The 27,462-nt window shown below is 40.3% G+C and overlaps 1 protein-coding gene across 4 annotated transcripts in view; it reads left to right on the forward strand.

Moving 5' to 3' along the window:
• Positions 1-27,462, forward strand: part of CSMD1 (CUB and Sushi multiple domains 1) — a 1,661,506-nt gene that overhangs the window by 1,093,086 nt on the left and 540,958 nt on the right. For all 4 annotated transcript variants that reach the window (XM_067022449.1, XM_067022447.1, XM_067022448.1 and 1 more), the window contains exon 7: positions 12,536-12,613. In XM_067022449.1, coding sequence (XP_066878550.1) covers positions 12,536-12,613 — 78 coding nt within the window. The remainder of the gene's footprint in view (positions 1-12,535; positions 12,614-27,462) is intronic.

The following is a 27,462-nucleotide window of genomic DNA, read 5'->3' on the forward strand; positions in this document are numbered from 1 at the left end:
ATTCCATTGCACCCTCTGTGTCTCTGTACTAAGATATACTAATGAACTCAAACAGGTTATCATGTGGTCTTACAGTCCTGCTGTGCTCTGGTCTCTGTCAAGTCTTTTTTTTTTTTTTTTTTTGCTTTTTGGTGCTTATTCTACAGCTTGCTTTGCTGGGGATAACCCATTGCCTCACTTGCAAGTGCAGGAGACTCTAGGACTTAGTAAGGATAACTGATCTTAGGGCTAGCGAGTGGTGGAAGAACTAAATTGGAAAGGTCTTGCTCTGAGGTCCACCAGAAAACACCATGTACTCCACGTTGTATGGATGCCAGCAGGTTAAAACATTCCCCCAGCGAACACTTAGTCATATGACAAAGACAGGGAAGAGTGTGCCTTAATAACCTGAAGTGGTTTCAAGACCGCAGTTACATATTGAATGTAGTAAATCCTGTCATGAGAGAGTTTGCCAAATAGTCAACAACATAATTTTCTGAAAGGTTGTCCACTTTAGCTGTCAAATTGCATTTCTCTGGTTGCTTAGACTACTTGGAGAATTATTATTACCAGATCTTGGATTAGAGGTTTTGCTGATTGGTTTGGAGCTCTCGTCCCAGAGAACAGGTGCATTATATTCCACGACAATACCGTTGCATTGTTGCGTGACATTGTGCGCGAGTCATTTTCAAATTGTTGGGTCACTGAGTTATTTAGATTTTTCATACGGTTGGTGTCAATATCTAAAAATAGATATTGTACAGTATCTTTAAAATATCACATTTGTTAATATCACTACCTACATGCTCAGAAAAGTCTTGAAGTATTAGGAGGTTGTAGAAATCACAGAGGCAGATATGCTAGTTTTCCATAATCCTGATATTTGCTTAAACACTCAAATGTCATCATCAGAAAAAATATCATCCAATTATTTTTCCAGAAATAGCTGACTATTTTCAGGTAAGTAACAGCAAATACTGTACCTAAATGTGAAAACCTGAATATCAGAAGATGATAAGCAGAATTCCAAGATGACCCCACCGACCCTTGACCTTGTCTGGTGTTTCTCCTTTGAGTGATATGACGAGATGTCCCTCCTGTGATTCGGCTACATTATATGGTACAGTTGACTTTAAGAAAAGGACACTGCCTTCAGTGGCCTGGACCTAATCCAGTGAGCCCTGCCTAGGAGCTCTCTTTGGAAGACAGAGTCTGTGTGTGAGAGACTCAGCATGAGGGAGATTCTCCATTTCACTGAAGATGGATGGGGCTACACGGCAGGGAAGGGTGGGTGGACGCCAGGAACTGAGAGTAACCCCAGGTCAACAGCCGGCAAGAAGATGTGGACCTCAATCCAACCACCAACAACCTGACTGAACCTGGGCGAAGATTTTATCCAGGTCCTCCAGATGAGAAGTCAGCTTGGCCAACCCCTTACATGTTAGACCCAGGCCAGAGAACCCGGTTGAGCTGTACCTGGGTTTCTGACCTAAACAATCATGAGGGAATACATTCTTACTGTTTTAGTACTGTTGGTGGTACAGTTGTCCCTAGGTATCTGTGGGGTATTGATTCAGGACCCCCTCAGATACCAAAATCTATGGATGCTCAAGTCCCTTTTATAAAATGGCTTAGTATTTGCATATAACCTATGCACACCTTCTCATATACTTAAAATCATCTCTAGATTGCTTATAATATTTAATGCAATGTAAATGCTATGAAAATAGTTGCCAGCACATTGCAAATTCAAGTTTTGCTTTTCGGAACTTTCTGGAATTACACAAGCACTTCTCCTCAAGACCAGCATCATTCTTTGCTATGCAGCAGAAGTACCGTAAAAGTTACTTCCCATTTCATAAGCAAAACATTAAAAAGCCACGCACTAAAGGGTTTAGACTTCATAAAATTGATTATTTTCATCGCTTCTTCCTTGGCATTCTGCACTTTAGCCCCATGAGTAATACAGTGACTGAGGTCCTATTGGTGCCCCTGCCTTGACTCGTGCTGAGGCTCCAGCAGGTTTTTTACAGAGTGAAACAAGCGAAAATATCTTGGTATGAATGTGAAAACAGTTTCGGCCTAATAGGGCCCCCAGAAGGTTTTGGGGTCCCCAGGCATACGCAGTACTCTTGGAGAACTGCTAGGGAAGTCGATCTCGTCTATTTCCAGCTTTTCAGTTGCATCTGTAGGCTAAGGATTCCCCAATGCATGTCTCTAGCCTGAGTCTTTCCCCAGCTCAGTCTCGTGTAGCCAAATTCTTAGCCCCGAGTCTAATAATAGGCATATCAAACTCAGCACACCCCAAACCATGACTTACTTCCCTACACAATCTCATTCTCTCTAGACGACATATCTCAGTATATGCATAATGGTCTAATTAGAACACCTAACCTAAAAGAACTTCAGTTCATAATTTAGAATCCAGAAAAAAGCTATTTCAGAGCAATTTACAGAACATTATAACACATGCATTTCATGCCTGGACTGAATAGTTCTACTAATGGGGCCTTTTCCCACTGTGTTCTTTTCTAAGGTGAGTTGTCAATGGGGATATATTGGGAATATTGGCAACAGGTAAGATTTCCAGATCAAAGTTCAAAGATAAGAGAGCAGATTCTTTGCATGAGAGAATGCTTTCAGATCTGTTTTAGGTCAAGGCAAACACTGTCTTATGTTTAGTCAAGATTAGTGCGTTAATCAATTTGTTGATTCCTTAGCTCTGAGGCTTCAAACTATTAAAGTCACTTTCAAGTTCATCTTAACTTTTATGGAAGTCTGATGTCATTATATTTATATGTTTTTGCCTTCGAATGTCTGCCTCCCAAAGCTGAAGATATCTGCATTTTGATCTCTTACAATAACTGTTTGTTTAAGTTTCTGACACATCCCTACATGCAAAACATACACTAAATCCGCTCCCTTTGTACCGGCTTTGTAGGGGCTTTGGTGATGGGAGGAGAGGAGGAAAGAGGAAGGTGTGATAAGTCTCTGTGATATTTGGGTTTATCAGTGTTTTCTATCAGAAATCGTCAGCCACGGAACGGCTCTTCATTTCCTATTTACTTCATCCAGCATCTCTTGGAAAATGCCCCGTAATTAATTTCTCAAAAGGGGCTTATGACAATTCATTCAGAGAGAAATTTTATTATTCCCATGTAAAGAACTTACATTTTGTCCCTTTTTTTCAGCACATTAAGTTCGATTTAATATACCATTTAATGAAATTAATGAGGCTTTTCCAAAAGCAATGGGGAAAATATCAAAATAATAGTACTTACAAAGTCATAATAACTGAAGTAAAAGTGGGGAAGGAGCAAATACTTTTCAACCGAAAATACCTTTCCAATTCAGAAACAAAACAATTTAAGAATATGTTTCTCCCTCCTTCCACGCATTAGAGTGCCATAAATTGTCTTGTTATCAGCAGCTGAAGGGAAAATGATGAACTCAGTCTCCCAGCGGGCCAGTTAACTTTTTGGTGTTGACGGTGTAAACCTGGTGAATCGTCTGACAGGACTGATTAGGAAAAGCTGACCTACAGAAGTTCCTATTCGTCCTCACACCCAAAAATCTACAATCCTACACCCACAGGAGCACACACCCAAGTGCAAGCCCGTGCATCCCACATCTTGGGGGCAGTGCTGCTTACAGACCAAGAAAAATGATTGGACGCAGGAGTTTCACCAATGAAACAGCGTTTGTTCCAGAATCGTGCAGAGCCAGGGAAAGAAACTGATGTTTTTAGTGCAGCCCAGTCCTCCGTTGTTCAAAGGTGCACTGTCAGAGCCTCTGACCTTGTAGGGCTGCTTTGAACAGGGTCAGGGTGTGAAGGCTTTACAACTCTGCCCCCTGAAATCAGTCTCCCGGGGCTGAGTTTACATGCCTGCCACTAGATATCATTTGAGCTTCCCCAGGGGTCGTGGATGAAAAATATGCTTTTATTCTTTGCGTGCAAGAGTAAAGATGTGGGCCATGGAGATATGAGCTCTCTCACACCGTGAAGTGCCACCCCTGCTGGACAGTGTCTGGCGGCTGAATACAATACACCAGTCAGAGGCACTGAAAGGTTTATGGTGGCAGAAAAGCAATGGCTGTCCTGGGATTTACTGACAACAGGTCCTCACCGTGGCTTACAGGACACATGTATTACACTGGAGCTTGTATTCCTTATGCAAATTTTTTTCTTTTTGCAGTACACGGGCCTCTCACCGCTGTGGCCTCTCCTGTTGTGGAGCACAGGCTCTGGACGCGCAGGCTCAGTGGCCATGGCTCACGGGCCCAGCCGCTCCGCGGCACGTGGGATCTTCCCTGACCAGGGCACGAACCCGCGTCCCCTGCATCGGCAGGCGGGCTCTCAACCACTGCGCCACCAGGGAAGCCCTATGCAAATGTTTTAATCGAGTTAATCCTAATGAAGGCTTCTACCAACCTCATGAATAGAAGAGGCAGAGGTGGTCGTTGAAGTGATGTTCCAATAACTTCCCTCCTTTCCTCACCCCTCACTTTTTTTCTATAAAAGGCTAGAATTGGGATTCTTTGATCAAGGCTCTTGATTTTTAGGAAAGCTGTACCATTTCCCCTCAGCCCTCCTATGTGAGAATAGCTTGACTATATCACCTTTCCAACATTGAATTTTAGCATATAAAAGAAAATGTTTTCTAACTTGGAAGTTGAAAAATACTATCTTATTTTTATTTGCACTCAAAATCATGTCTTTATTCATTTATTCTTTGAGGTAAATCTGACTATTATTGTCTCATGGTTTGTATATAATTTATAGGGAGTTTAAGTGTTACCACAATATTTTTATTAATCTAGAAATAATTGCTGTCTCTACTAGGTTATTTTGTTGGTTTATGGATTTACTTGCTATTGGCTTATTGATGATAGGCACGTGCCAATTTCTCTGTTGGAAATTAAGGTGATAGGACATGGTCCTAATTCCTCGGGGACAGTACTCAGGGAGTTAACAACTTCTTCCCCAAGACCAAGCTGTGATTAAAGGCTCGAAATTTTCAGCCCTACTCCACATCCTCCAGAGAGGGGAGGGTGCTGGAAAAGGAGTTAAGCATCCATCATGCCTACAAGATGAAGCCTCCATAAAATCTCAGTAGTACGGGGTTCAGAGGCTTAGCAAACATATCCACACTGGGAGGGTGACCCCAAGTCCACGGGTACAGAGGTCCGGTGCTCGAGACCCTCCCAGACCTCGCCCTGTGTATCTCTTTATCTGACTGTTCATCTGTATCCTTTATCATATTCTTTAATTAACTGGTAACGTAAGTAGGTGTTTCCCTGAATTCTGTGAGACACTCTAGCAAATTAATCAAACCCGAGGAGGGGGTCCTTGGAACCTTTTATCTATAGCTGTTCGTTCAGGAGCACCAGTGACAACCTGGACTTGGGACTGGCGTGTGAAGTGTGTGTGTGTGTGTGTGTGTGTGTGTGAGTCCTGCAGGACTGAACCCTTGACCTGTGGGATCTGACACTGTCTCCAGGTAGATGGTGTCAGAAATGAAGTAAAGCCTAGGACACCCAGCTTCTGTCACAGAGTTTGTGACCAGAAGTGAAGAGTTTCGTGTGAGTGGTAAAGGAGACGCAGAGGAAGGCAGGAGCATGGGGAAGGACTGGCAGCGATACGTATTTAACGCACAGTGTTCGTTCAGTCCGAGGACCCGAATGTGTTCTGTGTGAATGGGCGTCAACATTCCCTAACAGTCCTGCCCAGAGCTCACTTTTCACTATGTACGGAGCGTCTTGTGCATCCGTAGTGAAACTCCTGCAAGTCGCTCTTATATTTCAGAAGAAAACGCTGGAGTTAATTCTCTCAAAGTCCGCCTTGTCATAAGCCATAGAGGGAAGATTGGAACTCTGCTCTGAATTAAATACTGACTTTCCTTTATTCTGCATTATCTGCTTAGAATAAGAATGAGAAAATATAATATCAGAAGCCTTAAAATTCAAGCCCTTTAATTAATCGATGAGACAAAAAGCAAGGCTGTGGCTCAAGATTTCAGGAAATTTCAGAAGTGAGACTGGAGCTCAGGCCTCCGGGCTTCCTGGACAGATCTCCCCCCGACCAACCCCCACTGAACCTGACCTTGTTATGAAACAGTTGCCCAGGCTGCAAGGTGAATGGATTCTGGTAGCCTGACTGGGAAAACTGGGAAACTTCAGAAGGAAATCTTTTCACACATAAAATACAGATGAGAAGAGTGTGTTAAGGGAAAAAGACACAGAGTCTTTATTGGAATGTGTGGATTATCTGAGATGATTCTGTTTACAAGCCTCTAATACTTCCTGTACCTCAATACAGGGGAGACGGTGAAGGGGAAAAGTTGCTTTGGGGGCACCTCACCCCTTTGTTCCCCTTCTCCCTTCCCCCCAGATTTCTCCAGTTGGTGCCCCCCTTCTCCCCTCTCTTGTGTCTTGGTGCCCTCCACCCCCTATTTTGGAGGAAAGTGCCTGGAAGAAAGTGTGTGGAGTAACCCAATGAATCCTACAAAGCTAAGTAAGAAATCTTTTAATCCCGACGGGTCTCCCGTTAAATCCTGAATGTTCTTATCTCTGACAACTTAAATCACAGGGAAACATATTGTTTCACTGGAGTCCACGATTTTTTAAGCACATGGGGACAAATAAAGTTAATTGCCTTCCTTCCAATAAAGCCTGTTACTGCAATTACCCATTAAATTAGCAAAGAATGCAACAGCCAAGGGTGTGCGGGTGTCCCACACTAACCCTTCAGACTACTCAGACATGAGTATCCAAGTGTTAATCATAACTCCACGCATGGAAGTTTTCTCCTTCAATTCGATAGTGCTGTTAAGTGACATAAGACGAAAACATTCTGATAGCCAGGAACAGGGAGTTATCAACAACAAAACTGTTAATACCGTGAAGCATAATAAATACATATCTGTGACATTTCAGATGCAAAAGATCCCTTTTAACCCCAAGCTTGAAAAGAGGACGGTTTTCTCAACCACAAAAGGGACACTGGCCGATTTAAGAATCAAAAGGAAATTTGATAATCTACTTACTAAAACTCGGTTGTCAGTTTTTCTCAAGGGTCCACGTTCCAGGACATCTGATAACCTGACGAAAAATGTAGGAATTCCTGAGCGAGGCTAAGCCTACAAGGGAGCTGCCGGCAGAGTACCCTAGCAAAGACAACAATTATTTCTAGATTTAAAAAAAGGGTTTTTGCAGTAACAATTACACCTCATAAAATAATGTACAGCAGCGCTCCCCACCCCTGGCCCTCGGTTTCACTTTCCCAGGTTTCAGGGACTGGAGGGCAACCTCGGTCCCAGAACACTAAGCGAAAAAACGCCAGAAGTCAACAGTTGAGAAGTCGTAAATGTCACGCTGGTCGGAGTCGCGTGAGGAAATCTCGTGAGATCAGCTGGTTTACGCTGTGGACGAGACTCGTCCTGTAGTGCCGCCGGTCCGACCGTCTGTGGGTCAGCGGCCGCTCGTTTGTCAGACGGGCTTCCGCGGTACCGCGTGACCCTCATTTTACTGAAGAATGACCCCAAAGCCCAGGAGGAGTGACGCTGGCCGCTGGAATGTGCCCAAGGGAAGCCGGGAGGCGCTTCCTATCAGGGAAAGTTCTCGAATGAGAAGGAAAAGACTCACCTGCTGAGGTGGCTAGGAGCTCGGGTAGGGGCCTCCTGCTGGGGACACTGTGACGGAGGAAAAAGAAGCGCGCGCTGGGTTTTGCTGTCACACCTCCAAGTGCCGAAGTTACGCCGCAGTGCGTGACCCGTGTGTAGTCACGACGGGCAAGGCATTGAATCCGTCGAGTCAGCTAGTGTGAGGGCTAGAGAGGCCGCAAATACACGACCGTTAGCGCGGCCGGTGGTTCTCGTTCTCGCGTGTGTGATGTGCTATTGGCGCTCGTCTCTGACTCGGCCCGGCTTAGGGTTTAAGCTCGGTCTCAGGCGCGTGCGCAGGAGAAAACGCGGAATTCTGGGTCCGCTCCCCTCTGCGGCTTCAGGCAGCCCCTGGGGGCGTCGGAACAGCCGTGTTCCCGCTGCATAAGGAGGGGCAGACCACGAGACAATATGTTATAGGAGAGTTTATCAAACAGAACGAGGGAATAAGCACCTTACTTGTTTGAAATGCGGGTGAAAGTGAGGTGGCATTTTTCAGTTATCAAATTGGTAACTTTTCTTTTACATGCTGTATAAAATTGATAGCCAACAAGGACCTGCTTACTGTACAGCACAGGGAACTCTACTCAGTATTTCGTAATAACCTGTAAGGGAAAAGAATCTGGAAAAGAACATGTATACGTCTTATATTCTCTCTCTCTGTCTCTCTCTATCTGAATCTCTGCTGTACACCAGAAACTAACACAGCACTGTAAGTCAACTATACTTCAAGAATTTTTTAAAATTAAAAACATAAAACAACGTTGGCAAAGGCAATACAGTCAAGATATTCTTATATTCAACTGGTGAGGAGAATAGGTACAGTTTCCTAAAAATCAGTTTAGCACTCTGTGTTAAGGCCTTGAGCAAAGAATCCTAACTCTGGCCCTTTTGTTCCCATGAAACTGACCATGTACAGCTGCAAGAAGTAAGAAAAAGGCTACTATATAAGAGTAAAGGAATTAAATATATTGTGACCAATCCATTTACAATGTTTTTCAAAAGTATTCCGTGACCTCAGTATCTGATTAAAAATTGGGAATTCCCTGGTGGTCCGGTGGTTAGGACATGGCACTTTCACTGCCGGGGCCTGGGTTCAGTCCCTGGTTGGGGAACTAAGATCCCTCAAGCCTCGGGGGGGAAAACAAGATATATATATATATATATATATATACACAAGATATATATATATATATATACACACACACATACACTGTCTAATGAGAAATATGTAATAAGCAGAAATGCTCAAAACAGTCATAAAAGCAGAATAAAAATACATTAGTCTTATTTTTATTCTGTAAATATCATATATGTGTCTTTACCGAAATGTCCTATTAACTTATATGTGCAATATACATAGGGTTGGAAATAAATACATAAAAAATGATGATAACAGCAGTCATCTCTAGGTGATGGGTTATTCAGTCATTTTTGTTTTTTTCTTGATAAGTTTTAGGTTTTCCCAAGTTTTCTACAATGTCCATATACTACTACAATCAAAAGAATTCAATAGAAAAGGAAAACACAATCAGTGGTATGTGACTCAGTACATATTTTTTGTTATAACAGGATGAACATTAATAAATATTTAACCCATGTTTAAGCAGCTAACATACACGCTCATTCAAAGATTTGTTAGATAATGGTTTGAAGAGTCAATTAAATTCTGATTTTTAAAAATGTGGTATTATAAGACATGTTTACTAATATATAGTTATGTAAGTATTACATTGTATAATGCAATAACAAGCTGTTTACAACAAGAAAATTTTAAAACAAGTGGTATCATTTGTAAAGGAGACAGCATCTCCTCCTGAAAGCGATCAGGTTCTAGAATCAGACCCCCAGCTCCAGGACAGCTCTTCCACCTTAAGCCCTGTAATCTAGGATAAATTATTTAACCTCTTTGTAGCTCAGTTTTTCTCCATAATAAACACCATAAATCTTGTAACTTTGTGGTGGACCCAAAATTTTCCAAACAACACATGAACCAAAAATATTTTTCTGAAATATTTTGTTTTCCTAATTCAAGAATAAGGTAACATAAATAATGGAATTTGAATTATCATATCTGCTAAGGTGACAATATAAAAAGACAATGTATTGATAAATACAAAAGGTTAATAGCTTATGGACTGTAATTGCTTACCAAAGTTAATAGAAAGCTATTGACTAAATAATTATAAGACAAATTAAGTTAGATAACAAGAACATTTCTAACAATAAGAAAGCTCAATAGATTAATTTACGTATGTTATATACATAAATATTTTACATATTGTTTTATATATAATAAATGTAAAATATTTACGTATACAACAATAATATATATGATATGTAAAATATTTAATATATAACATATATTAAATATATATAGTGTATAATATTTTAAAATACATAACATATAAATAAAATATAAAATAAATCTGAAAGCGTATATATGTGTGTGTGTGTGTACGCACCTGTATAGTAAGCTCTCGCAAGTCAAAGGATTTCCAAGGATTTCACTATTATTGCTATCAATGATTGTGAATATGCTTTTCACGTGCCACTTAGAGGGAATTTTTTAGCCTGGAGAAGTATTAATAAAATCATGATAATCCTCTGAGTTAATAATAAGTCCAAAAAAAGAGCTTATGTTTTAAATTCCAAACCCTGACTTCTTCAGTTTGTCAGTAGTTGGTGTATATATGTGAAACAATTTCCTCTGTGGTTTGTGAGGTTTCTCAATGGCTTCTGTCCCTGTATTTAGTAAATTAAGTTTGTTTGAAACAATTTTGCATTTTATTTGTTTATTTGGAATTTTCTGAGCTCCCCATTCTGGGTAAACTATGGTGTTAGACATTGAATCCTATCATCTGGTACAGGAATTTCCAAGGACACTAGAGGCAGATGGTAGGATTGGGTTTCCTGAGAGAAGTCTGACGTGTGTGGAGGGTCACAGTGAACTCTGACTTCTTGCTGCTGGGGCCAGGGGAGGGAGCTGGGAGGGTCCAAGGAGCAGGCTGAGCTTAATTAGGGGTCAGTCGTGGACAGAGGGGGGAAGGACATTCTCCCTGGAAAGGACAGAAAGTAGCTGTATGTAGCTGAGTGAAGCTAACATCCACCAGGGACCTTTTTTTTTTTTTAAGTACGATGGTGCTGTACTGCTGTAGATTCTCCCCTCCTCTGAGTTCTAACTTGTTTCAAGCTAACACATCCTCTTTCTGGACAGCCCTGGTTCTTGGCGATGTTGTGAAGAAAAGGAAGGGTCCCTCCTCAAAGGGTGTTTCACCTCATCACCTCCCTGAAGTTATGAGAGGCGAGGGGTGGAGGAAGGGGGAGTTAGTTGAAGGCAGTCAAAAGGTACAAATTTACAGTTATAAAATAAATAAGTGCTAGGGATGTAATGTACAATTTGATAAATATAATTAGCACTGCTGTATGTTATATATGAAAGTTAAGAAAATAAATCCTAAGAGTTCTCATCACAAGAAAGAATTTGTTCTTTTTCTTTTATTTTGTATCAATATGAGATGATGGATGTTTACTAAACATATTGTGGTAATTAGTTCATTATACATGTAAGTCAAATCATTGTGTCATACACCTTGAACTTATGCAGTGCTGTATGTGCATTATATCTCAATAAAATTGGAAGGAAAAAAAGCAATAAAATTGAAAAAAAAAAATGTAACCCAGTATGAAGGCAGTCAGGCCAGAAGAATTCTCTTCTACTCAGGAAAGTGTCAGCTTTGTGTTCTATTCCGGTCTTCAGCTGATAAGATAAGGCCCACCCACATGGAGGGGGCGCAATCTGCTCTATTCAGTCTGTGGATTTAAAACTTAATCTCATCCAAAAACCACCTTCACAGAAGCACCCAGGAAAACATTTGACAAGATATCTAGGCACTTTGGACCCCAGTCAAGTAGACATAAAAAGTAACCATCACACTCCTTTTGCAGATAAGTTAACAGGCTCTGAGTTAAGTAACTTACACAGGCCGCATAGCTACCAAGTTGTGAGCAAAGATCTGAGCCCAGGTCTTCATGCTACTCTAGGTCCGTATATGTAAATCATATGTAAATATGTAAATCATAAATCTTTAAATTAAAATACTTTAATTTTAATAAAGGTATGATGAATATTCAAAACAATATTTTAAATTAAACTATTATTATTCATTTTCTTCCCACAAATGACTTCCCACTTTTTTTCCCCAGAAATGACCACAAAAGTGGAACTTCTTAAAACATTTAATGCAGAACCTAGTAAAGTCAAGAAATTTAAAGCCTGAGAACTGTGACTTTAGAAACCAATGTCATACATTTTTTATATTGCCTGTAGGTTACAAGGGTCTGTAAGTACTGGTGTTCTTAGCATTTAATCACCCACATTTAGAACATTTCCTCCTACTAGCTTCCCATCAATGGATATTTGTTAAACTTTGAGTGATTAAATGACTAGATGAGTGAATGAATGAATAAATAAATTTCATTTTTCTTCAAAATTTTTCATGTATGTAGCAAATTTAGAAAACTCTAGTCACTGCACGTAAGTTGAGAGAGCAGTCCGCTGGGTCATTTAGCAAAGTGATAATGATGTGTAGAATTTGCCATCACTGGTGGGTGGTCAGCAGCTTTGAGTGTAGATGGTAATCCTACCACATACTATTTTTAGCTTCTGACACTGCTGTCATGAGATACGATCTTGCTGGTTGATAGACTTGCATTAATTGTTCACAGGCTCTTATACTTCATTTGCTTTGCATCATTCACCCCTTGGAATGTGTCCCATATTCCAGGGGTTGGTAAGAAAACAGTTATGACTGGAAATGCTGTGAAGATAAAACGCAATTTTATGATATTTCTCTGAGTCATACCTGATAATGGTTTTATTTTGTTTCTTCCAGTGAAAAAGTCGATTGAATTGAAGTCAAGAGGAGTCAAGATGCTTCCCAGCAAGGACAGTAGCCATAAAAACTCCGTCTGTAAGTCCTCTTTCTTTCTGTATGAGGATTGATATATCCGTTAGAGGGAGTGGTTCTGGAGAGGTAATTCTGTAAACTGCCTTTCCCACTTCGTCTCGGTCTGCTTTCCTACCTTCAGAGTGTTTGCCGGGAGAGAGAATCTACACTGTGTATTCATCTTGTCTCCTAAATGCATCTCAAACCCGTCTTTGCTCTCTCCCCTCATCGGTCACTGAGACTGGACCTTCCAGATTTCTCTGTTAAACAGCTCTTCCATTCTCAGGTGTTTTGATCCCAGTTTCTCTTTCCATTGTAGTATATACCGCACATGCCAGATTGAGCTTTGGGGCACAGGAGTCGAGTCTTGTCATTCTCCTATTAAAATGTTCTTGATCATCCGTGGACTAAAGAATAAAATAGTTCCAGGCAACATCTATATCCCTTCAAAGAAAACCAGAATATGAAGACCACATGTATAGGGTTCTATCTGGATGTGCCCAGCACATAGTAGGCACTCGGCCAATGGCTGTTGAATGAATGAGAGTGTCCCCTGACACCTGCTTTTCTGGTATCTCTTCCTTAACACCCTTTGCCATAATTTAGCCAAAAGGACCGGTAGACTGTGTCATGTGTGCCTTTGCTAGAAGTGTCCTCGCCGCCTTCCTTGCATGCAGAAGCCCAGGTGGTCTTAGAGCCTCACCATTGGAACCCTTTCCTGACTTCTCCAGTCACGGTTAGCTGTTTCCTCCTATTGTTCCCCCAGTCCTGTGTTCTTAACCTCTGCATTTCGTCACAGTTTCACTATAGGTTTGCCTGTCCTGCTCACTGCAGATTAGAAGGCTCCATTGACATTCTCAAGTGGGTTTATTTCCAGGGTGGTTCTTTCCCCTGCATCATGTTCTCTTTAAAATTTTCAGCCTCTTGGGGTACCTTTTCTATTCATTCCTGGTGACGTCTTCTTGTGGTGTTCCTGCTGACCTGCTCTCTTGGTGAAGAATCCCAGTGGTTGGGGTCTATGTATTTTATTTGGTTTGCCACTGCTAGCAGTTGGTACAGGCGGGATGCTTGAGGTCACTTGGAGCACCCGCAGTTCAGCCAACTCTACTTTTATCTGCGTAATATATTGGGCTTGTGTGTGAGCTTTTATCCCTGACAAATATCACATTAAAACTAAAAAGCAAATGCAAACAACAATAATAATAATTTATAAATCACATTGTAGATTGACCTACTGCTGCTTTCTTAATATCCCTATTTTATGGCTTCCTAGTGATTGCCTGTGTAACGCTAGTCCATCGACTTGTATAATGACCCTATCCTCTGGCACTTGGGGAGGACAGAGAGGTAAACCCAGACCCCTAGGATGTAGGCTTCAGACACAGGTATGTCTTAGACATTTTGAGATAATATAGACTGGGTGATTTAAATTTATTTCTCATAGTTCAGGAGGCTGGGAAGTCCAAGATCAAGGTGCTGGTCGATTCAGTGTCTGATGAGGACTCACTTCCTAACACAGACAGCAATCTGTCTTCTCATTGTATCTTCATAAGGTGGAGAGAGGAGAGATCACCTTTTCAGTATCTTATAAGGGCACTCAGCCCATTCACGAGGTCTCTACCCTCATGACCTATCACCTCCCAAAGTACCCACTTACACATACTATCACCTTGGAGGTCCGGGCTTCAAGATATGAATTTTGGGGACATGTCACACAGTCTGTTCAAGGGGGATCCTTCAGTCTCTGAATGCAATTCAGGCCCTTAGTTCTCACACATACACACAAATCAACCTGTAAATGCACTTCCTGTTTTCATTGTACTTCTTTTTGGATAATCATGGGCAGTATTGTTCCAATTAAACTGGACTTATAAATAATGAAGGACAAAACTGCTGGAGGACAGGAAGAAAGGAGGTCATTCTTTTAAAATCAAGTTTTAATATTTTGGTCTCATTAGTTTGTAATGTTGGATGTGGTATGTATAGTTACTTTGAAATTTATATTTTATGGATTAAAAACCTTGCAGAAATGATCCACAGTAACATAGAACTACATATCAGGTGAACCCTTACATCAGAGCAGTAATAAGGTCTGATAGCAGTCAAGTAGACATCAAATTTATCTGCTAGTGGAACATTCAGGCAGAAGTTTTTTTTATGAAAAGAATATGTCTGGGTCCTTATCTGAACACAAATTGACAAATGAGTTGTAACTTATTGGTGTTAGAAAGTGTTCTGTCCTTTCTCCCAACAGTATTAAACTATTTTTTTGTTAGACTTGAAAATTAATCGTTAGAGGAAATGAGGAATGCCTTCGAAGATCAGCGGTGTAATAAATAGTAAAAGGTTATTTATGCAGAAGATGTGGCTGAGGAAACTAAATTAAGTGCTTCATAGAGAAAAGGATGTAGGCTTTGAAGCTAGAGAGACAAGGATTCAATAGTTGTAAAATTATTTATCGTATTCAAGTCCAAGTTTTATCATTTATAAAAGTAAAATGGTAATGATTCTTTTTGAGTAGATGAAGCAAGGTATCTGTAAACTGCTTGTTTCAGTATACAGCATATAGTGGGCATTCCACCAGCCATACCCGTTAGGAACTTTCCATGCACAAACAGGAGACATAAAGACTGTATTCATAGTAGGTCAACCAAGGATCTGAACGTCTGGGATCTTACTTGCCGGAGGAGGAGATAAGATCCAGAGCATTGAACTTGTTTTCTAAGATCTTAGGAAATAGTTTGTTTCCTCATAGGAGGTGAGCCCAGAACACAGGCCCCTGAAGCCTCACCCAGGACACAGCCTTCACCTAGGAAGTGATGAACCCCTTACCGTTTTGATGGGGTGAGAGAGGGAACATGAAGGTGATGTTCATGTTTTATACATGTGGTGACACTTGCTGAAGACGTGTCAGTTACTGACACTATTGCTAAATCATTTATACACAGATTAGCTAATTTATTTACATTCCGTATTTATATTAAATATGGTGCCTTTGGTATTGGCCTTGTTGTTTTTCACACCATTCAATAAACTGTAGTCTCTGTATTTCTGGTTTACCCTGAGAGCCGGGTTTCTCTTGGAGACCGCAGCCTCTGCTGTTCTCGAGGTTAAATTCAAGCCTACAGGCCTCGCTGACACAGGGCACATAACTGCCCTGAGCCTCAGTTCCTCCACCTGAGAGGGTTTGGAAAAGGATATAACAAAATACTCAAACAATGTTTAGTGTAGGCTCTGACAGCCACTGTCAGCTGCCGTCCCACCTCGCTTGGATCTCTATTTTGGTAGTTTTCATTGTATATAGACATTTTTTATTTATGAGTCTTCTTCCTGAGATGCCTCACAGAGTGAGAAATGTGACAGCAAAGGCTGTGTAATTATCCCTTTACCCCCTAATCTAAGACTGTGTCTGCTACCAAGCACCAGTGAGGAGCTTATTTAATTACAACCTGACAGGAATGGATGACGGCAACAACTGTCCTCTTTTTAAAAAAAATTTTTATTTTATATTGGCGTATAGTTGATTAGCAATGTTGTGTTAGTTTCGGGTGTGCAACAAAGTGATTAAGTTATATGTATACATGTATCTATTCTTTTTCAAATTATTTTCCCATTTAGGTTATTACAGAGTATTGAGCAGAGTTCCCTGTGATATACAGTTGGTCCTGGTTGTTTATCTATTTTAAATATAGTAGTGTATGTGTCAACCTCAAACTCTCAATCTATCCCTCCCCGTTGCTATTTACAATAGCCAAGACATGGAGGCAACCTAAATGTCCGTTGACAGGTGAATGGATAAAGAAGATGTGGTACATATATATACAATGGAATATTACTGAGCTGTTAAAAAGAATGAAATAATGTCATTTGCAGCAGCATGGATGGACCTGGAGGTTATCATACTACGTGAAGTAAGCCAGACAGAGAAAGACAAATATCATATGATATCACTTATATGTGGAAACTAACCAGCAGACGATTGGAGGGAAGCATGATTGTGAGGTCTGGGTATTTATCACTCTTGCAAAATCCCCTCAAGCTGGCTGTGCTTGAAGGTGCAGAGGCCAAAGGTCACAACTCCTCTCAAAGGGGTTGACCCTACAATGGTCTTTCCCTCTGGCTTTCAGGGCTCATTTTCTCCCCTGTTGCTTCCAGCCCAGGGGGTGATAAGAGCTTGACTGTTACCTTGTTCCAAGTGTCTGCATTACCCCTGGTGGCATCTCTAGGTGTACTTGGATACAAGCAGCCCCTTTGTAAGGAATACTGGTGTACCTTACTCTCCTCGAGGGTGGCATTTATTTCCTCTTCAGACCCTGTTTAAGATGATGGAAAGCGGTCAAGATTTTGTTGAACCACTGAGGGCAAACTCTACCCAAAGATCCAGATGGTTAAAAACAAAGCACTAGACCAGGCAAGGAGCCACGCCTTCATGCAATTTCAGGCACAAGCCTGGTTAACTCCTCCTGACAGTCCCCTAAGCATCAGGAGGGAGTCTGGGAAGTGCTGGGAAAGAGCTGGAGGCCCTGGGCAGGGGGAGGGAAGGGTTTCACAGCCCACCAGAAGGAACTTGTGGTTTAGTGATGGAGGACTGCCAGGATCACAGCAGTTAGGTCGTTCCAGAGCTGAATTGAGGGAATGTGTATCGTGTGTTGTAACAGGGGAAAGAAAGGATTCTGTGACTAGTGCATTAAAAAAGTTTATACCAGTATACGGTAGCTGGTACGTAGATTAAGAAAAAGCTCTTCATTGTTCTATTTGAAGGATAGGTGGTGCCTATATCCCACAGTCCTATTCTCAGCATGTCTCCCCATCTTCTCCCTACATCTGCTTTGATTTATATGTTTGGTCCACAGTGAGCGGCTTGAGAGCTGAGTTCTCCTCTGGGCAGTGCTTCTTGTCCGACACCCACACTGAATTACACACTTCCTCATCCTCTGATAGCCCAGGCTAGGCAGCACTTAGCAAGTATTTACTGATTAAATAAATGAAGGAAGGAAAAATATCCATTATTGTGGAGCAAAAGCCCTACAGATTTTCTCTTTTACTCCTCTCAGTGGAATCTGATGAATCCTTTGTGAATTTTGCCCTGGCCTCACTAAGTCAGTCAATTCCTCTATCCTGCCCTGATTTCATGTTACCAGTTAACCCTTAGTAGTTCACTTTAGTCCTTAACGTGCATCAACTTAACCACATAGGGTGGAGTGATGTGAAAGGCTGTGGAGATATTTCAACTCATCTATACAGTGAGGGTGATTTCCTATGTTAATTCTTAGAATGAAATGACTTACAAGTTTGGTTTTTTCGTCAGTCTCATTCATTACTGATTAATGATGTTTTCAGGAAAACACAAAGATAATTAAGGTATTAATTCTGCATAATGCTCTAAATGTCTCATTATTTAAAGCTTTAAAGGATTGAAGCGTAATTGGGCAACATACAGCAGGAAAGTCACCTGGAGTAAATTCAGTTGACCCCCCATCTTTCTTTCATCACTGAGTGATGGAGGGCTTCTCTTTATTCTGGGATTGGAACCTCTCGATAACATAGGATTGTTACATTGCCACCCTTTTTAAATGGTGGTAACTGTAGATGACTTTCTTCCTCTTCTCCTTGACGTTCTCCTCCACAGAATACAATGTTAGCAACCTAAGTGTGAGAGTCAGGAGGGTAGGTAATCCATTACTGCCCTTCTAACTCCAAAATATAAAACTGTAGGGGGAAGGGCAAGCGAAAACCTTGGTTGTTATTTTCCAGCTAGAGATTGTTCTCCCCATGTAAAATTAAAGACCAGTGGCTTTACAAATTCGGTATTGATTTGTTGTAACTCACTCAGATAAATTGATGGCACAGTGGTGTAGTAAGCATTTGCAGTGACAACAGTTTATACCCAAGCAGGACAGGACATTGGGTTCAGAGTCATTATTTAATGTAAAGCCAAGTTAAACATTGTGGAAAAATGAAAAAGTATAATGCATTGTCTTATAAACCCTTGGGAAAAAACAACAGACCATTATGAAATAAATGACCCTAAGATTCTTCTACTTTTGACTGTAAACCATTTCTTTCATTGCCTTTTTTTTCCGTGGGCAATTTTTTCCTACCTTTAAAAAAACACGTGAAGCAAAACAGAATGATATTTATTCAAAGTTGTCAAATAGCCCTGTTAATGAAAAGCAATTGATCAAATATTGTATTTTATAATAACAATAGTTCCATTTTTCTCTGGTTTTTCTTTTGTCTTGGACATAATTATTTGGAAGGGCACATTTTAAAACTTTTGTAGTTCCACTTTTTGGACAACAGTGCAAAATGATGCCTTAATGACTTTAAAGAGTTAAAGATGCAATCCTAATGATATAATACTTGATTTATCTTTTTAACATGGTGTGACTCGTTAAGTGACTTTCTAAAATAGGCCATGATAAGTGACTTTCGCATCTGTGCTGGGTCATTCTGTATTATCCACTTGTCACTAAAATTGCTGCGTTCATAGTCATTGTTTTCTTATGTTTGAGATAATTTAAGAGCAAATGGAATATTTGCTCTTAAATGGAATAGTATGTAATATTCTCTTTTTACTTATATTCCAGTGTGCTAAGAGGGGGGAAAAAAAGATTAATCTTATGTCTTGCGTAATTTCTTCCCTTCCTGTCAGCCAAAAATGGGCTCAGCCCAGGAAAAGTCTCTCCTTTCAATCCTTTCTCCATAAACAGGGATTAGTGGAAGTTAAGGAAAAGGAAAAAAGAAACCATTAATCTTTATTAATAGGGGCAAAATGAGAGATAAAGAAAAGGCAAGCCATCCCAATAATTTTCATCATTTGGAAAGTAGTTTCAGTGTGATCCACTCCCAGAGCAGAAAGAGGCATGTCTGATTAATGACCCCAGATTTCTCTCTAGATTTCCAGACTGTTATATCCACCTGCCCACCCAAGATTTTCATGCCCACGTATGATAGGCATCTCTTTCCCGTCTCAGAAAAAGGCCATTGCTTCTCCTGTTAGGGACCTAGAGCCTGGCGCCACCCCTGCCCCCAGAGACCAGCCAGCCTGCTGCCTCCCAGCATGTGTCAAAAGCCGACCGCTTCTCTTTACCTCCAAACCACCAATGTCCTTAGGTGTATTACTGCATCATCCTCACCCTGTCTCCCTGTCTCTGCCTGTTTCCCTGCAGTCGAGATCTCCATACCTCATCCAGGGGGATCAGGAGGGAATATCCATAGAATCACATCATTCTTCCTCTCAAAACACTTCAGCGCCGTCCCATCACAGCCAAAATGAACCCACATTCCTTACAGAGACCTACAGGACCTCCTTACCTCCCCACCCCATCCCCTCTCCCTCTGACCCTTGTCCACTAGCTTTGGGGCTGTTTCTTAAGGATCTCAGACACACTCCCACCCCAGTCTTTTCTCCTCTATTTCCTGTCTGAACTGGTCTCCCCAGTCATCCCTCCCTCCCTTCAGATCATTTCTAAAAAATTACCTTCTCTGTAGTCTCTCACTGGTCACCCTAGCTAACTTGCACACTCCTTGCCCATACATCACTTTACCCCCTCTTGTTACCTGTTCTGCTTTTCTCTGTATCACTTATCATAGTGTATCATATGTATCATGCTTATTTTTGTATGTATGTGTGCATATTAGTGTGTGCATTGATATGAATGTGTGTGGGTGTGTATGGGGAACATTATGTGTAATATTGTGTATATAAGGTGTGCATTCTATACTATTATGTGATGTATGATGTATATATTCAATATAATATATTGTATAACATACATATTATATGTCATAATGTATTATATAATGTATAAATAATATATTAAGTATATATATATATATATATGTATTTTTTTTCTTATTTACTTCCTGTCTCTTCCACTCCCCCCACTAGAATACAGTCTCTTTGAAGGTAGATATTTTTGTCTGCCTTCTTCAGTGATATCTACCAAGGACTCAGCAGAGTCTCAGGCACACAGCAGTTGCTCAATAAACATTTATCCATTGAATGACTGAGTTTCCTAGTTATGTGGTGGCCTGAAGAACTGTGGCAAAATGATGTCATACTCTTCTTCAGCTAGGTCTTTGTATTTCACATCTTAATCATGCATTCACCAGTCACACATTGAGGAAAGACAAATAGCTGTCATGGAGATGTTCAAAATATGTTCCTTCCCTAGAGGAAATTACAGTCTACTGGTATTTCAGGTTATGTAAATACTTATCAGATGAGTGCTGTAATAAAGATAGCAATCCTTATTGAGCATTGAGTAAAAATAGAAATTTATTAGCTTTCAAAATAGTAGTAGATCAACCCATAAAAAGTCAGAATCCACAGGGAAGATGTAAAGCAACATTAAATTAGGTCCTTTGCAAGCCAAGACACCGTGCTTTCTATATTACACCTCGTCAATGACTGAATTCCTTGAACCTCTCATTTATAGACATGTGCTTGGCAGTGGTTAAGAGAAAATCATGCTTATTATCAAAATTATATGAACAAGGCACAAATAATTAAAGAACTAGTCGATTACAATAAAGTACTATAGTGTTAGAATCATTATGCCCACTGCATGGAAAGAAACGTTAAAACCATGAGAAATTAATCTTTTTCAAATTGCTGTCACAAGGTGACGGCATTTGGCAATAAAATCTCACTGTCAATCTAGATTCTGTGCTCTAGTAGGTCCGAAAATATTCTACAATACACTAATTTTCCTGTCTACCACTGCTGGATGAGTCCATTTGTTACTGAATTGATGACTAGGGCATGCTGGCTTTTAGAAAGGGCATTTGAAGAACTGCAGTGAAAGCCAGTCCTGCAATTCTCCAAGTGCTACGCCAGATTTGGTGCTTGAAGAGGGCTGTGGACGTGAGGGAGATGGGATGAGGGAAGGAGAATGGAGGGAGGCTATTAAGAACCTTGAGTGATTCCATTAATAAGGCTTCTAAGACAAGCTATCCAGGGAACAGAAGTCATGCCACATCCCTTAATCTCATCAGCCATCGATGATGCTTTGTGTGGTTTCCATCTCTGAAATTTTATTCCAGAAATAATTTCCAGCTGGCATTTTCATCACACCATACTTTCCCAGGTAACTGGATGTAATGTGGTTTCATGAATCCCCACTTGAATAATCTTCAAAAATTAACAGGATTTGCTTTACCCAGTTACCAAAAAAACCCCACATTTTGTTTCATATTAATATTGTTACAGTCACTAAGGTTGTTACTAAATTGCTGGAAATGCCACCCATCATCAGGTTTTGTTTTTAGAGGACTTTATTGCTCTATTATTAATGGGTGATTTATTTGAATGGTAGTAGACTAGAGTGATTTGTAAAACTGCTGCAGGAAAAGGCGTGTCTGCTGTTCTCTGTGCTGGATTTCTGGCACTAAGTGCTCTAGATCTTGCTTTAGAGCAGACTTAGACAGTGGAAAAAATATAGCCCCATTAACCTCTAACAGTTGTATCAAGGTTTAATAAAACACGAGGGATAATTGCCCTAATCTGCTTTGTTCCGTCATAAAATGTAGCAATATGAAATTTTGCAATTATTAAAGATCCTTGTTTTCTTAACAAAGATCCATTCCCATCTAGCATGAATATAGTAGATTGTACAAATTGCTTCATAAATCAGGTAAGTAAATTATGCTTGCAGTTTCTAAATAGGCCTTTGTCACTGCAGGAGCTAAAATATCTTTTAAAGTGCTGTGGAAAATCTTGCTGGGAAGGGAACTGCTGTCTAGATCCATTGGGAAGAATGGCATCACTGGTGACTCGAAGCAAAGCTAGGTTAGGTGGTGCATCAGTGATTTATCACGCCGTTCACAGATATAATTTCTTAAGTAACTAGAAAAAAAGGATTATTAAAATGTGTGAAACAAGATATAGCTTGATTGGATTATAGATGGTTCAATTGTACTGTGACCCTAGTAGGAAGTAAAATCCTTTTACAATGGGTTCAGCATACAGTTATAGAGCATAATCGATTAACTAAAGGGACAAACTCACTTTGCAAAATGACTGGAGAATGCATTCTTTTATTACAAACAGTGAACAGAAAACAACCTACAGATTATGGTAGACTTGAAAGAACAGTGTACATCAGCATTTCCATCACTTACTTTTTGGAAGCCCAACATATCACATACATTTTTATCAAATTTTATAAAATAACTTAATCTTCCCATATAATCGGGTGAAAACAGCTCTGAAACTGGAGAATTGTGGGACTATTGGTATTTGTGTGTTGGTACAGGTACATAATTCCAGTAGTAGAAGAGGGACTTGCTATTTCGTTGTAATTTAATTATCTTATATGGTCAGATGTTTGCTAGTGAGTAACTTCAATCAGAAGCTCTAAGGATTAAGCTAATTAATCATGGTAGCTCCTTTATGAATTAAATTAAAGCTCTCCATTCTATACACAAGGAAGCTAAGTCGGCCAGTTAAGTTAATCAGTCCTGATATAAAGATAGGTAGGAGAGTCGGGAGTTAAAAATCAAGGAGTACTCAGAACATCAAGGGGAATTCAGGAAAGATACACATCTCTTAAGCCTCATCATTTTATTTAAAACACATTTTTAAAGGTGTAAAGAGAACACTGAAAATGTTTTCAGATTAAGTCCTTTCATTGGTGTGCTTATAGAATCACAGAATTGTAAAATTGAACTTGACTTTCAGCTTTCAGGGAGAAATCAGTTTGCACAGATGGATAAAGCTGCCTCACTGAAGGAGAAATTCAGAGATAAATGAACTGATGTTGATCAAATAGTGATAATGCTGATAATTTATGTTGATTTTAAGGGAAGTAGTTAGTATGTCCAGTAACAGGGAAAATGTAAGAAGCATGGGTGCTGCCTGTTTGTTTAGATTAAGGGAGGAGGGAAATGCCCATCTTCCTCCAGTTATTCACAGAAGTCTCACGGACAAGATGCTGTTTGAAGCATTCCGATTCAGCACCTACCTGCGTCACAGGTGACCCTCTAAAGACTGGCACACCTGTCATGTATCCTCTACATTGTCTTTCAAAGGTTTTTACTTAGTTGGCAATTTCTCTTTTTACCAAGAACAAAAAATACCCCTTTATTTTGAAATGATCATAGATTTTCAGGAAATTGTAAAATCTACAAGGAGGTCTTGGACCTTCACCCAATTTCTCTAACTATAGCATAATCTCAAAACCGGAAAAGTGACTTTGGGACAGTCCACAGAGTTTTTTAGTATTTCACCAATTTCACACACTCTCGTGTGTATGTGTCTGTGTGTGTGTGCATGTGTATATTTCTACACCATTGTATCACCTGTGTGGATTCTTAAAACCACCACCACAATCAAGACACAGAGCAGCGCCGTCGCCACAAGTCTCCCTGTGCTGCCCTCCTGGTAGGCACACCACCTCCACCTGGCAGGCAGGCACTCAGCTATTCTCCACTCTATCCGTTTGTTATTTCAAGAATATCACATACCCCAATGAAGGTGTTAAAAAAAAAAAAAAAGAATATCACATACATGGAATCTTACACTGTGTAACCTTTTGTGATTGGCTTTTTCCCTCTGCCCAACTCCTTTGTGAACCGTCCAAGTGCTTGTGTGTGTCACTAGTTGGTTCCTTTTCATTGCCGTGGAGTTTTCCAAGGCAGGGATGTATCACTGTTCAGCCATTGGTCTGTTGAAAGATACTGGTTTTGTTTCCAGTCTGTGGCTCTTAAGAACAGAACTGCTATCAACATTGTGCTGTGAACAGTTTTCCATGAACATGGGTTTTCATTTCTCTTGGATAAAGGCCTGGGAGAGTAACTGGTGGATCATATGATAATTGCATGTCTAGTTTTTTTTGTTTGTTTTTTTTTTTTTTTTTTTTTTTTTTGCGGTATGCGGGCCTCTCACTGTGTGGTCTCTCCCGTTGCGGAGCACAGGCTCCGGACGCGCAGGCCTAGCGGCCATGGCTCACGGGCTTAGTTGCTCCGCGGCACGTGGGATCTTCCCGGACCAGGGCACGAACCCGTGTCTCCTGCATCGGCAGGCGGATTCTCAACCACTGCGCCACCAGGGAAGCCCGCATGTCTAGTTTTATAAGAAACTGCCAAACCGATTTACAGAGTGGCTGTACCACCTTATGTTCCCACAAACAATATACATGTGATGCAATTTCTCAGCATCATTTCCAGCATTTAGTGTTAAGACTTAAAAAAAAAAAAAAAAAAGAGCCATTCTGGTAAATAGCTGGTGAGATCTCATTATGGTCTTAAGTTGCATTTCCTTAATGGCTAATGATGTTAATCATTGTTTTATGTGCTCATTTGCTATTTGTATACCTTCTCCAGTGAACTGTTAGTTTACATATTTTGCCCATTTTCTATTTTTTTTTTCCTGTCGAGTTTTGAGCGTTTGTTATATAGTCTAGATACTAATCTTTTGTTGGACATATGGTTTGCAAATATTTTCTGTCTGTCTGTAGCTTACCTTTTCATCCTCTTCAAAGGGTCTTTTGCAGAACGAATCTCCTTTTTAGCTGATAGACTTCCACGTAGAGAACATAGATTCTAGTTTCTTTTAAAAGCAGGAAGGCTCGGCAATACCAGGCCTGCTGTCATGCATGATATCTACAGGAACAGCTGACTGGTGGCTGCCTTAAATAGAAGTGGAGTGAGCCCCATTGACCAGAACCCCATGACCTGCTTACAGCCTGCAGGCTGTTTAGGTTTACAATCCTAAATCCTAAATCTTGGCAGTTTATGTGGCTTGTATATATAAGGCAAAGAAACTGATAAAATGTTCTCATTTATAATCCCACGATTGATTAGACATTTTCATGGGGATTCAAATGAGCTGTACAAATCATGATATAAGTGATTTTAAATTATGGAAATAAAGCTTAATGCAAATGATAAAGAACAAAAGAAACATATTTTACAAATTCTTATTTTTTTCAAAATTCTTAACCTTTTATTTCTGATTTAGCCATAAAGTTTTAGGTTTAAAATGGACAATTTTGTTTCCCTTACTTACTCTGCTGTCTTGAATGCAAAATGGAATAGCCTTAGTATAAATCATCAAAGATACATAACAATGATTTTTTAAAATAGATCTTTATGGGAGTGTAATTGCTTCACAATACTGTGTTAGTTTCTGTTGTACACCAAAGTGAATCAGCCATATGCATACATATGTCCCCATATCCCTTCCTTCTTGAGCCTCCCTCCCACCCTCCCTATCCCACCCCTCTAGGTGGTCACAAAGCACCGAGCTAATCTCCCTGTGCTATGCTGCTGCTTCCCACTAGCTAACTGTTTTACATTTGGTAGTATATATATGTCAATGCTACTCTCGCTTCACCCTCCCACCCCATGTCCTCAATCCATTCTCTATGCCTACATCTTTATTCCTGCCCTGCAACTAGGTTCATCAGTACCATTTTTTTAAATTTAGATTCCATATGTATGCTTTAGAATATGGTATTTGTTTTTCTCTTTCTGACTTACTTCACTCTGTATGACAGACTCTAGATCCAGCCACCTCACTACAAATAACTCCATTTCTTTTTATAGCTGCATAATATTCCATTGTATATATGTGCCACATCTTCTTTATCCATTCATCTGTTGATGGACATTTAGGTTGCTTCCATGTCCTGGCTATTGTAGATAGTGCTGCAGTGAACATTGTGGTACATGACTCTTTTTTTTTTTTTTTTTTTTTTTTTTTTTGTGGTACGCGGGCCTCTCACTGTTGTGGCTTCTCCCGCTGCGGAGCACAGGCTCCGGACGTGCAGGCTCAGCGGCCATGGCTCACGGGCCCAGCCGCTCCGCGGCATGTGGGATCTTCCCGGACCGGGGCACGAACCCGTGTCCCCTGCATCAGCAGGCGGACTCTCAACCACTGCGCCACCAGGGAAGCCACATGACTCTTTTTGAATTATGGTTTTCTCAGGGTATATGCCCAGTAGTGGGATTGCTGGGTCATATAGTAGTTCTATTTTTAGTTTTTTAAGGAACCTCCATACTGTTTTCCATAGTGGTTGTATCAATTTACATTCCCACTAACAGTGCAAGAGGGTTCCCTTTTCTCCACACCCTCTCCAGCATTTATTTGTTTGTAGATTTTTTGATGATGGCCATTCTGACTGGTGTGAGTTGATACCTCATTGTAGTTTTGATTTGCATTCCTCTAATGATATGATGTTGAGCATCTTTTCATGTGCCTCTTGGCTGTCTGTATGTCCTCCTTGGTGAAATGTCTATTTAGGTCTTCTGCCCATTTTTTAAATTGGGTTGTTCGTTTTTTTGATATTGAGCTGCATGAGCTGCTTGTATATTTGGGAGATTAATCCTTTGTCAGTTGCTTCATTTGCAAATATTTTCTCCCATTCTGAGGGTTGTCTTTTTGTTGTGTTTATGGTTTCCTTTGCTGTGCAAAAGCTTTTAAGTTTCATTGGGTCCCATTTGTTTATTTATGTTTATTTCCATTTCTCTAGGAGGTGGGTCAAAAAGGATCTTGCTGTGATTTATGTCAGAGACTGTTCTGCCTATGTTTTCCTCTAAGAGTTTGATAGTGTCTGGCCTTACATTTAGGTCTTTAATCCATTTTGAGTTTATTTTTGTGTATGGTGTTAGGGAGTGTTCTAATTTCATTGTTTTACATGTAGCTGTCCAGTTTTCCCAGCACCACTTATTGAAGAGGCTGTCATTTCTCCATTGTATGTTTTTGCCTCCCTTGTCATTAATTAGGTGACCATATGTGTGTGGGTTTATCTCTGGGCATTCTGTCCTGTACCATTGATCTATATTTCTGTTTTTATGCCAGTACCATACTGTCTTGATAACTGTAGCTTTGTGGTGTAATTTGAAGTCAGGGAGCATGATTCCTC

The sequence above is a fragment of the Kogia breviceps genome, chromosome 20 (genome assembly GCF_026419965.1).
Source record: "Kogia breviceps isolate mKogBre1 chromosome 20, mKogBre1 haplotype 1, whole genome shotgun sequence".
Lineage (NCBI taxonomy): Eukaryota > Metazoa > Chordata > Mammalia > Artiodactyla > Physeteridae > Kogia > Kogia breviceps.